The sequence below is a fragment of the Mytilus californianus genome, unplaced genomic scaffold (assembly GCF_021869535.1).
Source record: "Mytilus californianus isolate M0D057914Y unplaced genomic scaffold, xbMytCali1.0.p SCAF_4, whole genome shotgun sequence".
NCBI lineage: Eukaryota > Metazoa > Mollusca > Bivalvia > Mytilida > Mytilidae > Mytilus > Mytilus californianus.
In genome coordinates this window covers 85,567,654-85,585,113 of record NW_026262690.1, presented here as the reverse complement: position 1 = coordinate 85,585,113, position 17,460 = coordinate 85,567,654, and the positions used below count along the sequence as shown (strand labels likewise).

At 32.0% G+C, this 17,460-nt stretch overlaps 1 protein-coding gene across 2 annotated transcripts in view; it reads right to left on the bottom strand.

The window, feature by feature from the left end:
* Nucleotides 1-13,102, bottom strand: part of LOC127738792 (signal-induced proliferation-associated 1-like protein 1) — a 55,729-nt gene extending 42,627 nt beyond the window's left edge. For both annotated transcript variants that reach the window (XM_052250170.1, XM_052250171.1), the window contains exons 1-2: nt 12,996-13,102; nt 3,800-4,947 (exon numbers count right to left, since the gene is read on the bottom strand). In XM_052250170.1, the coding sequence (XP_052106130.1) occupies nt 3,800-4,922 (1,123 nt within the window). In that variant the 5' untranslated portion in view covers nt 4,923-4,947; nt 12,996-13,102. The remainder of the gene's footprint in view (nt 1-3,799; nt 4,948-12,995) is intronic.
* Nucleotides 13,103-17,460: the final 4,358 nt, after the last annotated feature.

Below are 17,460 nucleotides of genomic sequence, written 5' to 3'. Positions count from 1 at the left end.
GTTGATCTATTGCTTATAGTTGAAGAAAAACAGACCAAAACACAGAAACGTAACACTGAGAAATGAATCGTGAAAATGAGGTCAAGGTCAAATAAAACCTAAGAGACTGACATGTACATCATAAAATATTTCAATACACCAAATATAGTTGACCTATTGCATGTAGTATTAGAAAAGAAGACCAAAACTCAAAAACTTATCTTTGACCACTGAACCATGAAAATGAGGTCAAGGTCAGATGACACCTACCAGTTGGACATGTACACCTTACAATCATTCCATATACCAAATATAGTAGACCTACTGCTTATAGTATCTGATATATGGACTTGACCACGAAAACTTAACCTTGTTCACCGATCCATGAAATGAGGTCGAGGGCAAATGAAAATTGTCTGACGGGCATGAGGACCTTGCAAGGTACACACATACTAAATATAGTTATCCTATTACTCATAATAAGAAAGAAAATAACATTACAAAAAAAGTTCGACTTTTTTTTCAAGTAGTCACTGAACCATGAAAATGAGGTCAAGGACAATGGACATATGACAGACGGAAACTTCGTAACATAAGGCATCTTTATAAAAAGTATGAAGCATCCAGGTCTTCTAGCTTCTAAAATATAAAGCTTTTAAGAAGTTAGCTAACGCCGCCGCCGCCTATGTCGAGCTTTCTGCGACAAAAGTCGCAGGCTCGACAAAAATCTAATATCTTTTGTTCTATTTCTCCATTTTTTTTAACAATTTGACAATAGTCCATACTGCTTATGTGTTTTGTATTAAATGGAAGTCAGTGTCACTGTGACATACATTGTATTTTAAATTTCTCATTTTTAAAAGTTGACTCTATGTAGATGTCGCCGGCAACATTTCTGTAAAAAAATTTAATTTTTCACTAGAGACTTCATCTGTTGATATACATGTATATTGTAACCTTTTTGTGTAGCTTTAAGAATATTTAGCTAATTTGCATATGCTTCTTTTTTCTTTGGTTATTATGATGATTGATAATGTGATTCAAAGGGTATAACTATTTAAGTATACATGTATGGATGCTATGTTTCTATTTATAAAATTATAAATATATATATTGACGGTCAATATTAAACATCTTGCAAAATACAATGTCAAATACACAGAAAGAACAAAGAAGTTCAATTTCATAACACACTATTTACAAATGGAATATATAAATTAAGAACTTTCATTCAGCAATACGTTATATATGATCCTGTTAGATTATATTGAACCTCAGACTTCGTCCTCGGTCAATATAATATGAACAGTCCATATATACATTTGTAATGTAATGACCTCGTCAAGAGTCTAGCACTGATAAATGTTGAAAAACGTGCAAATTGATATTTAATTACAGAAATACTAATTGTTTAGTCTTTGTAAGAAAACCTGTAAGATGTTGTGTCATTTTTTATGCAAAATGGGTACAAATTGTGTACATGGTGCAATTCAAGAACTGTAACGTTACGTGTGAAAGAGATTATTAGAACGTGCTATCATACGACAACTTACCTGTAATTGCCCCTGAAGTAGATTTTATTACCGTTACAGTCATGAATGAAAATTTTGACATAAAAAATTATTAATACAGTTGGCGCCAGATATATCAACAGCAGCCTGATTTTGTCTAAAGATGAAATAAAAAATCACAGTTTGCAACATTGGCGAAGCCCAGCCAATCGCTACACAGGAGAACTAGAAGTCTAATAGAAAGATTTAGATACAAGTATTTTTTCCACAAATTTTCTGTTTTAATATCATGTCAGTGTAACTAACACTACAAATATCTGGGGATAGCTCGGGATACTATGTTGGAAAGCAAGTCAATCTGCTTACATGTATGTTTCATGACGACTTTCTAAACATATATATATATACATGTAAGTAGCTTGATATATATATATATATATCATGTATATATGTAAAATGAAGCATATTATTACAAGAAAATGTCTTATTGGAATTCTTTGTCTTTACATATACATTATTTGTACATATACATGTAAACATGTGTACATAGAGTGATGTACATTTATGAACATGCAAATGTATTGCAGTTTTTTTTCTAAAAGAATTTAAGAAGTTAGAAGAATGGAATAAAATCAAATTTTATGTCCATGCCATAAAGTTTTCAAGTTTCTTTATTGTATGTTAAACTTAATTCCTAAATCTACATTTATAGTTGCCATGCTTTTCTCTTTTTGCAGATTCATCAGAATTTTCTATAAAATAGGCCATAAAAAAAGAATATGTTTGTCTAAAATTTGCCCTAACCCTACCTGCCCAGTAAATATCTGCCTACTCAAAATCTTTTATTGTCCTGATGTGAGAAAGTTTTTTTTTAATCAGATAGGTATGAAGACTGAAAAAACATCTGCCACTTCAATTTCTCTTTGCTGACAAAAAAGAAAATGCCTACCTACCTACCCACTGTCTCTACCTTTGGGTAGGGTTTGGGCAAACCAAAATATTTTTAAGTGTGGCCTAAACAAGGCTGAAGCCCAGTTTCAGTTAACTCTCTTCTCACATGGTACATGTATAATTTACAAAAGTTGTCTGTCTTTGGAGTACCGGTTGGCATGTATCAGGTTTTTTCAACCTGTCTAAATAATATACTCTCTTTAAAAAATGTTGACATAAAAGGCAGAAACTTGGTGGCTTCTATTTAATTCATTCACAATTTTTATAGAATCAGAACTTATTAGAACTAGAAATCAATTGTTGAAGACTCATGTTGCCCACTAGATGTCTAATCATGTCTTTTTATTTCTTTTTATCATGTTTATTCAATTCAATACCTTTCCTTTAACAATGAGAGTAATTTATACCAGTATTACTCAAATTAATTCATATACAATTACAGGTGTACTTCTACACACGATACATTTCTTTATTAAAAGATTTCATTAAAAAGTTTAACTGTTTTCTTTATTTAACTAATAACATATAAAAGAAAGGCGAAAAATCTTTTTGTAGTAGCAGAAACATAAATAAGTATATTTCAGTACAACGGGATATTAGCTGAATTCGATACTAACCAATACAAATAAATACCTCAACTGAATTGTATAGGGTTCAATAATTTCTACATCATGAACAAAACCAAGGAAATTCAATACACTACATGATTTTATATTAAATTATTTCTAGAGTTAAGAAGTGCATATTACATGTGTTACTTGATGTCTGACGGAGATTCAACCAGGCCTGTTTTTTTTTTACCATGCTATTTACTGTATGTCACATCTAGATCTATATTTATAGTTTTTTTTTAAATCCAGATTTCAACTACAAATGTATATCATGTATGATAACATAAACCATCTATCAATAAACAATGATAAAATAACCAACATAATGGTCTAACGCATAGCTGCATATACATATATACACGTACTGTACATGCTGTATATTGACATTTATTGTACTAAAGCCTTCTGTAAAAATCTTTAACACCAAATCACCCCCTTTCCCCAACCCAGGAGTACCTTAACTATCTTTAGATATTTTTGCAGTCATGTTGCTTACTATTAATGCACAAATACATGTACAAAAAAACATTTATCATCATTTTATTGCAAGTTTAAAATACTCTTAATTTGATTTCATTTTCTTTCTCTATTTTGTCATGGAGACTGAAATAATTAATTATATATATAGCTATGAAATTTCCCCTTCTCACTAACTGTTGGACTTACCATGGCCAGAAATGAGTCCCTGGACTCACCTTAAAAAATCATTAGTTAGAACCCAGTATATACATGTACATGTGTACTTACCATAACCATAAAAGAAATGTCTATAGTAACTGGCCCCATGATCTACATACTCCATCACATGATTCCGATGTAACACTACATGAGGAAGCATAAGTCCCGTCGGAGTTGGTGAAGAGTCTAATATAGATAACCCACAACACGCAGGTGACCGTGTCAATATTGCACTATTTTGAGTATTCTTAGATTTATTTAACGTTCTACGTGCTGAACTTCGACCTAAACTAACTATTCTTTCCTCTTCACCACCGATTTCATTTCTAAAAAATGGACATTTAAGCACCAAATTGTTACTTTTGTCATCACCCTCATCTTCCGACTCCCTTCCATCTTTCTGCGAGGCTGCAGATGCACCAGTTGTGGTATTTTTACCAATTTGTAAAGGGTTACTAATGCTATGAATAATTTCCTCCACATTGAAAGTAATACTCTGACAATCATAATGTAAAAAAGCTTTACTCCTTAATCTTTCCTCAGCACGAACATCAACATCGATATTGTCAGGAGTTTTAGGGTTAATTTCTGGTTCACTTTTTCCACGTAATTTTGTAAATATTCCTGTTGGACGTGTTTCGTTCGTAATAGATTTACTCCTGCTTTTCCGGTCTTTATGCTTGAATTTAGATTTTGTTCTCGGACTATCTGTTATATCCTCCGTGGACTTGTCCTTCACAGCACTACCGTTAGAGGTACGAAACCGCACTCCTTCATTTTTACCACGTAACAATTCCTGCAACTGAGCAGGGGCAGGACTTCTTTGATCAGCATTAACATGGCTATAATCTTTCAACAATGCAAAGAAGCTGTCATGTCCTGCACTTTTTCCAAGAACATCAATAGAGGATGTACTCCCATAATCCCTGCGTATTCCTGTATGAAATTCATCCACATCAATATAATCAATACTATCCATTTCTAAACTACTATTACTCCTATATAAGACAGGTTTTTTCTTCCTATCCTTTTTATCCTTCCCTTTGGATTTGTTTTTACCCCATGATTTAGCTGCGTGCGTACCATGTATGGTTGCCCTCTGTCCTCCCCGTACAAAGGCGTCACGGGGAGGTGTGTTCGAGTTATATCCATTGGTCTCTCTCTGATAGTAGTCCTGTTTCGTTGATGCCATTTCATCCCATTTTGTGTGTTGTTATCTGAATAAGAAAATTATAGCAGATCATCTCAGGATGTATTCAATAGATATATGTACATGTGTTCTTATTTCCTGATTAAACAGTAACCCATCTAACTTCACACTAAGTAATAAACCTCCTCCACTGTGAATGTCGTTAAGGATTATTTATGTAATTTAAAAGTACATTCTTTCTATATTTGGTTATATATCATTGTTTTCTACTGTTACACGTTAACTTTAAACCATAAATAACAAAAATGTGTGACTTCAGGAAAAAATGTACATTTTGTAATTTTAACAAGTTTACATTCTGAATCACTTAAATTCCTTTATCTTAATCCACTTTTGAAAATATTTCTTTATAAACATAAGCTGTTTGATAAAATAGATAATGTAGAGAATATTACAAAATTTCACTGTATTCCCTACATGAAAAAAATTATCTAATAATCTTACATCTGTATTCTCCAAACTTACAACTGCACCTGTTTTGTAATTACTAATTAAAACAGTTTCCTACACTTTTATTTCCCAAAAAAACTACCTTGAAATAGCCAAATTTCATCAGATGTAAATATTTAAAAGTTTAGCTGTGAATGAGGAATTTCACTGCCAAATAATTCAGAATGAGGTAATAGTCTTTACACCTAACAGGAATTAAAATTGTTTCTATCAATTAAAACAAAATCTATTTGGAAGACCTGTAAACATATTTATGACCAGATAATTACATTAGAGGCCTTTAACTTGGGGAATGTATTATTACTACTTGATACAATTACAGAGAATTCAAAGGTGTCAAGATTTTAAATTTATTTACTCAAACACGAAAAAATTTAAAGGTTTATTGAAGTAACCCCATCTTTTATACATGTACATGTGTAATTGGACGAGTACTGACTGAATAAATTATCTTTATAGTATTCATGCAGCTTTTAAAAGTAAAAATAGAAAAAAAAATAACAATTTGCACCCTTTACTTTATAGTACAGACCTATATGCACTTTTACATCCGTAAACAAGAAAACTGAGATCAGACCTATAAAATTCATACCCCACACTCCCCAATTTGTGCAGATATCAAAAGTCAATGTTTTGCTGAGGGAAACCACAAAAAACTATTTGGATAAAAAAGGAATTAATAGATGCTCAATGTTATTAGACAGTACATATTCTATAAGAGTTTCATTAAAAATCAAGTCTCTGGTTTAAGAAGAGTTGCTGATCTACATAGAGTGAACAGACCAATGAACAGGTCAACAAACAGACTAATGATCATTATATACATTTAACTGAGGCTTTGGTTAGTACAATAACTCTAGAACCCCACACCAATATACCACCATTCTTAATCATTTGGTTAAGTTAACAGTACATTATCTAGGGATTTTCCAGTTATTGCATGAAGTGTAAAAAAATGCTTATTTTTGAAAGATTGAAGTTTATAACTCGGATATGGCAAAAGTGAAAATCCTCAAAAATATACAGTCCATTAAAGACCACCATTCAGAATTAAGTAGTAAACTTTGAGAAAATCATCCAAGACAAACTTGAGTTTGTTAGTGTCATGTTAAAGCCAGACTGACAGATGCGCCACAGTATACCATAAAACATGAATGCCAGTTGCTGAACAGCATATACTTGAGTTATTGTGTAATATATATATATGTTTACTCTAAAACAGATGGACAGACAGACAGTCAGTCAGTCAACCATAATCATGATATTATGTCCACTGCTGAAGGGTGTATAAAAATAACTTTTAAAATAAATAATTAGTTTAGATACACTCAGGTGTTACCAGACCTACATGTAACATGCCAAAAGTTTTTTCATTTTTTTATTGTCACGTTAACATTCTTTTAATAAATGGTCGAATATTAAGCCACCACAGATGTTTATTTCAATTTTAAAATTTAAAATAAATTCATTCTTTGAACATTTAAATTTGTGGTTTCCCTGTACCTACGAAATCCCGAAAAATTGGTATCCAACGAATAATAATGAATCCACAGTATATCAAAAACCACATGGACTTAATTAGGTTATACAATCAAAATGACTAAAGTGTAACAGATACAAGTGTGTCTTTAAATGACTTTTATCATCATATCTTCCAAAATTGCACTTTATATCAGAAATTTTTGCTACAGCTTACATTTTAAAAAATAGCTCTTAAAAAAAACGAAATCACTCATCAGATAACAAAATGGAAATCACAGGTATGATTAGTGGTGGAAAATGCCAAAAAATGTAATAAAGTTATAAGAATAAAAGTTCTCTTATATTTACCATTGATTTTTCTAAGCAATTTAATACATGTACCTCTTTCATCATCAATTACACTTAGAAAAAATTTGCTTACGTCCACTGATGTGTCGGGAAATTTTGATATAAGGGAAATAGAACTCATACTACTAAACAAAGCTACTATTTAACTTGAGATGTTACATATTTATTTAAGTGGTTCTAATGACTGTTAGTTGCATTGTTTTAAACGGAAACTAGGAATATTTCCCTATACTGAAATTTTTCCAATTGATTTGAAAAAAAAAAATATATTTAAAAGACCTAAAACTGGTAAACGTGAGATAACTTTTATATTATATGTGAGGTGTTGAATAATTCATCAATACAATCAAGACATGCGCATGATTACCTGTGCATACAAGGTTACATAATTCTTAACATTTTTCCAATTTAACTTATTGGTATTTTGGGTTTTGAGGTAACAGTTATCATACATAACATATATTTCATAGTTAACCATTTTTACGTTACTAAGACCTTCAATATAATTTGGGCAAAGGAATGTTTAGAATTTTTGCTTCAAGCTTTAAGGGACTCATTAACTTCAAAATTACAAATTTTATCAAATTAATTGCATGTGTTTTTAACAAATTTTGACTGACGAAGAGTGTTTTAAATTCTGTAGCACCTGAACTTACCCCTTAGGCTATACATTCATATTTTCTTTAAAAAAAAATTCTGTAAGATGTTTTTTAGGCTGCTGTTTTGTCTTTACCGTTTTCCTTCTTTCCGTCCTATTTTTGTCTATCTTTCTTGGACTTACAGCTTTTTATTGATCGCTTGGGAAGTTGCCCATTGGTATCATATTTTTTTTACACTTTTTTTTAGTTCAAACCATAGCCTTGAGGCTTAGAGCTCTCATGGAGGAGCTGTGGCAATGAGTGTATATAAGGTAAAAGTTTTAATGCAATAGATTCAAATTTATGCAAAATAATGCTTCAACCCAGCAGGATTTCCACCAGTTTCCCAATTACTTAACCACAACATTTAAAAGGGTCAAACCAGATTCTTCCTTTATTTCACACATTTATTTAAAAAAGGGAGCAGAGACCCTCAATTTGGTTTTAATGACTTCAAATCAGTGATCCTATTGTTCAACTCATTCTTCATTCATACACTATACATGTACCTTGAAGTCTAGAGACAGAAACAATAGACTCTTACCATTTTCATGGTAAAAAAGATTAAAAGCTATTTATTCTTGTATACTAAGAAATGAAACATTTAATCAATCATGTAGACCCTCACTGGCCTCAGTATTTTATTAGGTGGTAATCTTTTGATCAGTAATTTCCCTATTGATGTGTTTGTCAGATTCCCACATAAAACAGATAATGTTTATCAATCTAAATTCCATAACAAACTTCTTAGATTAACTTCTGAAAGTAACTGTTGTCTTATATCATGTATATCAAGAAATATACAATTTCAAACTGTTTCAATTATAAATTCATGTTGAAAACTTACATAATATAAAACATCTTTATCGAAAGAAAAGGGAAGTTTTACGTCACACGTTATTCATGAATGTACATGTAGACATATGGTAGACACGAGGGTTCTGTAAAAGATAAGTTTTAAAACATAAGGCATATTGTTTCTTCTTCAAAAGATAAAATTTCAGTCATGAGTAAAACAAGAAATGCCGTCTTCATATATGAACTTTCTGGTAGGTTTTGATATCACTCTCTCTCTCCAGGAATTCAGACTTTTTCCTTAAATTTGAATTACTTGTGCATGTCATGCAAATGTCATGTAATTGGTATATTTAATAGTCCAGTCAATTTATGCTGAAAAATGCTTACACATAAATAAAACTGCATTAGAATGAAACTATTTGAATGTTTTTGTGTCCAAAACATAATCATATTTGATAAACTATGAGTTTACTAAAAAAAAATTGACCTATAATGGTTTACTTTTGCATGTGACTTGGATTGAGAGTTGTCTCATTGGCACTCATACCACATCTTCTTATATCTAAGATAAAAGTGTTGTAAAAATTCAATATGATGATTTTGGGGTAAAACCATTGTTTTCTTGATTAAAAAAAAATCTTTGAAAAAAGGGAATCACAAACAAAGCAATGCATTTTATGACAATGCAACTTTACAGGGTTCTCACTAAGGTGAGTCCACGAGTCCTGGACTCACCATTTTCAAAACTGGTGAGTCCAAAGATGCATCAAGATTGAAATATTTTGTATAAACTGAACACACATATCATCATTATATAGCAAAGTTTAAAGGTAATCTGAATTTAATGTCATTGCATTGCTCTATTGGGTCATACAGACTAAAATAATAAATTATATTGCAATAAAATATCTTTTTCTTACTGTTGGACTCACCATGGCCAAAAATGATGAGTCCCTGGACTCGCCTTCAAAAATCCTTAGTGAGAATTCGAACCCTGACTTTATTTGAAGCATCACAAACATGATTGTATAAGATAACTGACAATATTATTACCAGGCCACCCTTAAAAAAATTATTTGTTTGATGTTGCCTACCTGTGCCTTTTAGGGTTTAAAAATAAAATTTGAAACGATTTGTGTTCTAAATTTTTTTTTGGGTAGACTGTTGCTTTTTAGAGGGAGTAAGTACAAACAATTCAAGTTTCATTTTTGGCCCCAGAAATTCAAATTTTGAGAAACAAATAACTAGAGTAATAATAGACCTTACCGTCTTAGATTCTCTAAGCCTTTTCTGTAGTCATCATAGTGAGCAGAATATAACAATTAAATTATTCGGGTTAGGAGAAAACAATAGGATATCTTTACATAAAATCTCAGAAAACAGGATACCAGAAGTTTGTCAGATGTAATGCAAATAACAAGGATATTTGTCAATATTTCCAAGAATATGTACTAATAAAGTGTACATTTATTTAATTTCCCTGATTAAAATAATGATATGTGACACAAGCTTCCTTTTTTATTTGAAAAAAATCATCAAAAACTGACAAATTGCATTATCTTGTTGCACATGTACATGTATCACCATGATTACTGGCTTGGGTCAAAATTAAAATTAAGTTTGTTTCCCCTCGCCACTGCCATGTCTAAAAGAAGCCCCTGTCAGTGGCAAAATTTTTTATCGGCGTTTAAAAAAAACAAGAGTGCACACGCTGAAATAGCTCGCCTTCTTTACTAACCATTGATATTATGTTGATAGTCCTAAATGAAAGCTTTACTACAACTATTACATAAACTTAACATGATCCAAGAAAATGAAGTCAAGGTCATATAAACCAACCGAGAAATACATGTACACCTTACAATCATTCAATACACTAAATATAGTTGACCTATTGCTTATAGTTTCTAAGAAACAGACTTAACCAAGAAAACTAAACATTGACCAATGAATCGTGAAAATGAGGTCAAGGTCAGATGAACCATGCCAGGCAGACATGAACAGCTTACAATCCTTCCATACAACAAATATAGTTGACCTGTTGCTTATAGTTTAAGAAAAACAGACTGAAACACATAAACTTCACACTGAGCAATGAACCGTGAAAATGAGGTCAAGGTCAATTCCATGGGTCCCTTAATTTAACCCTTAGCTGGAGATGGGTTACACATGTGCTTAACTTGTTCAGCTATTAAAAAGAAAAGAGTGTCATCTTTGAAAATTCACCCTTGTTGCACAATCTCAGTTGCAAACAGGTTCTGATTCTCATTTTGACCTCAAAACTGATCACATATATTTTTCGTCATGATTATATTTTGGTTGCTAAGAAAATGAAAATGACTGCTGTTAAAAGTTGAAATGATAATTTCGTGCGAATATTAGGTAACCATGCACTGACCACTAAATTATATAGAGAAAACATTTGGGAGGGTCTGAAAGTGACCATCAGAGGCAGGTGACCGCTGAAATGAGGTGACCGTTATGGCAGGTTTGTCAAATTGACTGTATTTATACAGCAACAAAAAATCACTGATACATGTATATTATTGTCTAAACAAGGAATTATTTGAATCTGGAATAATTTTGAATTCTGGAAAATTGATCAGAAATTTATGATGAAAACTAACCCAACTAAATAGGGTTAGCCATGCACGCATGGCTAAGGGGTGTTAGTTCATACTGAAATGATAGTGAAAGTAAAATTAACCTTAGCCATGCATGCATGGCTAACCCCATTTAGTTGGGTTAGTTTTCATCATACATTTCTAATCAGTTTTCCAGAATTCAAAATTATTCCAGATTCAATTAATTCCTTGTTTCTATCTTTTTGTCTCACTCTGTACATGTATGCATGCAACCTAAAAAATTGATAAACCCTTAGTTGGAGATAGGTTGCTTATGTGCTCAGCAGGTTCAGTTATATAGGAATGTTAAAATTGAAACTGTGAAACAATTTCCATACATTTTCATCTTTAATATGAAATCAAATTGACCAAGGAAAAATCATCATTACACTTTGTTTATGCTTGTCTGTCTATCTATATTCATGTTTGTATTGGGTAACATTAACATCAGGAAAAAAAAATAGGTGTTTTTGGTACATGTAGCTGGACAGACCCTTACTTTTTTAAATTGATAATTTTCGCTGAGTCAAGAGTGAAAAAAAAGCTCTTCCTTTAGCATGTCCCAGAATCATCTGGGTCTAATTAGCTTTATTTGTAAAAGCGTTTTTTGTGACCGTGATTAATATTAAGCAAATGGCCTTCTTATATACTAATGTGCTCGCAGTTTGGTTGATGCAATGTAACCATGATAAACATATGTCTATGACACACAAAAACATTGGAACAACTGTTCAAAGAATTTCAAGATGAGATCGATGAAAAAAAAACAAAAATAATCCTAACCTACCGACCTTCATTTTTTGGGACATTCAACAGGAAACACACCTACTTTTTTGGCCTTAGTAGTCTTTGGAGGTCATCTCTATTGTTTATAAGGTGATGTATAGCTAAAATATGAAATGCTAATCCTCTATAACAATTTTCTGTGACGTTTATTGTTTACTATGGAACTACATGTACATGTATAAAATGCACACTGTCATGACTGTTTGGATAAAATCTCTTAATACTATAAATATTTCAAAATCATAAACGGTGCATAAAACATGACAATGATGTAACATATGTTCAAAGGCATTATTCTGAAATTGCTGTAATTAAAAAAGGAAAAATATAGGGTAAACCTTTCTAATATCTATTGAATAAATTGTTAAAATGCATGGAATCGACAGGTAATTATACATTGTTATATGTTTACCTTTTATTTCAAGAAATATTCATATAAAAATGTAAATCAAATTTGAGTCAGATGCATCTGCTATATACCCTGAAATTTTACTTCATCTTTGTGATAGTTTTTAAATCATTCATATATTAGGAAGAATCTGAAGTGCAACTGAAAGCTAGTGTAGTGAAAAAGAACAAAAATATTGAGCCACTTCTAAATGGGACCCTATTATCAATTCATACCCTCTTCCAGGTATTTTTAATCTCTAGGGAGACCCTAGCACTTTTGATATACAGTTGAGTGTGTTGTTTTGGCTATAGAGATCATTGCAAATGTTTGTGGTCAGGAAGCGTTACATAGACTCTCATCTCATGTGCTGACTCAGTTGAGAGTATAAAACAGTAAAAACTGACTCACCACGCAAAAATCTAGACTGATCAAAACATATATGTCGGGTATTTGATTAAAAAATACTATTAACGCCGATAACAACCGAATCGGCACATTTTCATCAGGACAAATGATATATCGAAAAGGGTGAACTCACCAGGTAAATTATCAACACACAGTCGCCATCTTGAAAGTACCTTTTACCCGTGTCACGTGATTTGTTTTAGTAATACGCCCCCTGTCTTTAAAAATGTTACAAAAAGTTTACTAAAAGCGAGAATATTGTAATTTTTGCCAGTCTCTTACTAACAACTTGAAGCAGCTCTTATGGACTGGTCATTTTCTTTCGTTGGGAGGGGGATGGGAGGAAACGACGGAATTTCTTGGATTTTTTTCACCACCCCCTAAAAAAAACAACATTTGTCGATACTTTTATTCTTTCATAACAAAAATACAGGCATACAATTTCTATTTATATTAACGTGCAATAAAATGTTGCATCAGTAGAGCTTAAACGGAGAGCAGTTGTTTTTGACATCGGGGAACAATCGTTGGACATATATCTACAAAAATGAGAAGATGTGGTATAACTGCCAATGACTATGATCACTATCCAACAGAGTTAAAATGAAGTGGTAGTATCAGAGACATATATACATATATGTCTCTGGTAGTATTAAGCAATTATAGTCCAACGTATACGGTCTTTGAAAAACAACAGAGTTAAAATTAATTAAGCGGTATAGTACTATAGTCGTGGTACTAGTTTACTTACGCAATTATAGGCCACAGTACGGCCTTCAACACTGAGAAAAAACCCATACTGTCTATAGTCTGTTATGAAAAGGACAGACATGAAAAATGTTTAACAATTCAAACGAGAAAACTAACAGCCTAATTTATAAAAAAAAACAATTTACGAAAAACAAATACATGTATGACAAACCTCAGTGAACCAACGACAACCATTGAACTACTGAGGCTCCTGACTTGGGACAGGTACATAAAGAATGTGACAGGGTTAAACATGTTTTTAAGCGCTCAACCTTCTCTTAACTTAATAAGGGACAGCGGTGTTACAGCACAACATCAGAACAAACTGTAAAATTCAGTTGCAATTTGCAACTCAAATGATCGGTTATAGAGGCACTAAAACAAAAGACGCAAAACATAAAAAAAGAGTACTCGTAGTTACTGAAAGATAGTTCAGTTCCAATAACAACTAATAAATAAATCATGTTTTCCCAGACTAATGTATCATCAAGAACATATCAAACGGATTTGGTGTAAAGACGTAATAAACAGTCTGAGAAATGCATATGACCTTGTGCAATGCCAAAATATAAGTAAACAGTATCTACGTACAGGATGTAGAATCATAAGTTATCATAACTGTACATATATAGCAACATATAGTCAGTTATCTTTTCATTTTTCAAAAACAAGAAAAACAATGTTAGTAGTCCTATAGAATAATATTAAAAGATTTAATTACTGTGTTAAATTGATAACCTGGCTTTAAGAATAAGTTTATTCAAAGGATCAATTAGTTTTAATTACATGGAATGTGTCTAAATTTACGGTCTTTATAAACAACATCACCGTAAAAATTAGCGGGATGGGATATCCCGTTTGTTATAAGAAATCTACAGGTGCAGCCAAACTTTCTAACCAAATAGATATAAGAAGATGTGGTAAGAGTGCCAATGAGACAACTCTCCATCCGCAAGTCACAAATTGTAAAAGTAAACCATTATAGGTCAATTTTAGTAAACTTTTAGTTTATCAAATATGACTTAGGACAGGCACAAACAAATGCATCGGGTTTAAACGTTTTAATAGGCACCAACCTTCGCCCTACCTGAAACAATAGTGTAACATCACAACATAGAAAGACACACTATAAAATATCAATTGAAATGGCTTAACTCAATCAAAAGACATATTAACAAAAACAAGTGAACATACACTGAACGAATAAATTTGATCTATGACACAATGTAATTACAAAATTAATAAAACACGGGAGTTAGATGTAAAACAATATCAGAAAGACAACCATAATCTTGGACAAAATCTTTATATATATATATATGAAAGGATTTAAATTAATTTGTGGTAACGAAATCCCTGTCTTTTAATTTACCAGTTATACATAAATTATGTTCATTGAGATCTAAAACCAAATACAGACACGGGCATAGCGAGCAAGTTGTGGAATATATTATCACACCGTCAGAAGGGGCTAAAGGAATATGCCTGTTATGGTCTCATTGACATTTACCACACCTTTATTCAATTTCAGCACAATGTTCAATATATATCCTTTACTTAAAGAGGTTGGTAAATTAATTTTAGATGAAATACATTTTGGAAGATGTTGAAACTTAGGAATTGAATCATAAACAATTGAGCCGAGCGGAGTGAGGCGAAAAAAAAAAATGATGTCTTTTGTGCCAAAATTTTTTATTGTATGGGGAAGAGGTGGGTATGGGTCGCCAAAATATTTTCGATGCCCCCCCCCCCCTTTATCCCCATCTGAAGTATTGAAAAACAATTGGGCACCACCTTTTCATGCCCAAAAATGTTCAAGCCCCCCTCCCTTATTCCTCCCTTCAGGTTACAAATGATCAGTCCCTTACTATACAAATCATTGTCTCTATTAAGCAAATTTGACATTGGTTGATTTGAACTGAAATTTCCGAGCCTTAAATGACTTAACTTGGGTTTAATCTAAATTTAGTTAATATCTATCCAACCTAAGCGGATCTTATCGTGACCTAGGACTAGTACATTAATATATATATTAATCCTAGGCATCTCTAGAAAAAACCTGCTGCAGAATATTCGTGGCCGGGGTCAGAGGGCACTTACTATGGAATACTCGGAGTGATACGGATGAGCTACTGGAATAGATCGCTACTTCAAGCTTTATAATTTATGATAAGGGTGAGAAATAATTTGGTATGAAAGGTGACAAGGAATTCTTCTGTAGTGTTTATATAACTTACAAACCATTTCAATAATTGCTCTGCATATGCCAACAACATTAGAAACGCACCATCTCCATAAATTTCTTTGGAGTTAAAATTTCTATTGCATGTGCACTTAGTCTTTAGTTTTGACACAATACTGCTGGAGTAATAAACATCAAAACATTGTAACAGTTGAAAAAAGTAATTTTATGAATTTTGCATTTCTGACTTCAAAAACCATATTTTCAAACCAGGCAAACAAGTTTAAGAATTGTCCTTTTAATTTTTCTCGTTTGGCTTTGATAAATTTTTTTATAGTAAAGGTTGCATTTATATATAGTGTTAACTTATTGTTCAATGAATACAACCGATAATTTCGGGTACGAATTTAGCAAGACAAAGTTGGAATTTTATTTATTTCTGCAGTCTGAACACATTTTTATGCGATTGTGACATCTACCCATGTAGAAGTACATACATTGATAACTAGTGTATGACTGCATGATTGTATATATCAGCATTTCTTTTCTTTCTTTTATACTAGTGCCTTTGTTCTCCATTTTAGCGGTGTCAAGCGTTGGGTGGTTTTTTTTCTGTAATAATTTTAAGTGTGTGTTATTCTATGTTCCTTTTTTGCTATTCTGCTGATCGAAATTAAGAGGGAGAGGTTTGACATCTGAAAAAAAACACAACCATAGATTTATGTGTCTATCCTAAGACTTGAACTTGGCCTCGTCAATTTCTTTTTTTTTTTTAAATATACGTAAAAGTTTTTATTTATTTTGGGATTTTGGTGTTGATGACTGATCTTTTAATGTCTCTCTCGTATGCAATTCCCAATTTTTAGGTGTAAAGATGCATTTATGCAAACAAAACCCTTATGTGGCTAGCTTGATAGTTATCAATTTTCCGGACTTTATCACTACTTTTGAGAAAAACAAACTATACTGAGTACCGATGATTGACCACAACATTCTATACGTCCTATCCATGAACATTTCAAGAAATTTATCACTGAAATATATACTCAGATATTCAAGTTATAAAATGATGTATGTATATAATCATTTTTGTAAAAAAAATACATGAATTGTACATGGTGCACGAATCTATTTTCTGTCATTCTTAAGGTAATATTTTAAATTGAAGTTATCTTTCCTTTGTCCATAATTGTAATTGAACCAACTACAAATGTAGTCGCAAGTCTTTTTGTCGTGCATTCTATAGTTATCAATAAATAATCTCTGACATTTTCTAAGTCAAGATGAGTAAAAGACCTAACAGTATTTGTGTTTATCGCAAGTTCAATGGGACACATGCGATCAATTTAACAAAATTCACCAAACAGAACTATATATGCAACTAGAAGGCATCATATATAGAGCGGAATGGAAATTTACATTTATGTTAAACGCTAGCTTCCTTTTGGGTTTCTTGAAAAGCTATCAAATGAAGTCTGCTGCACACAAAAAGAGTGAATCAGAAAAGAAGAGGAGCACTGCTTGGTTCCAACATGAATGTCAAGCGTCTTTCACACAACAGTAGGGAAAAAACCATTGGGAGGAGAGAAGCACTGTTGGTATAAATATGAATGCTTACCGTCTTTCACAAAACATAGCGAAAAAAAAATGGGTAGAAGTAAAGCAC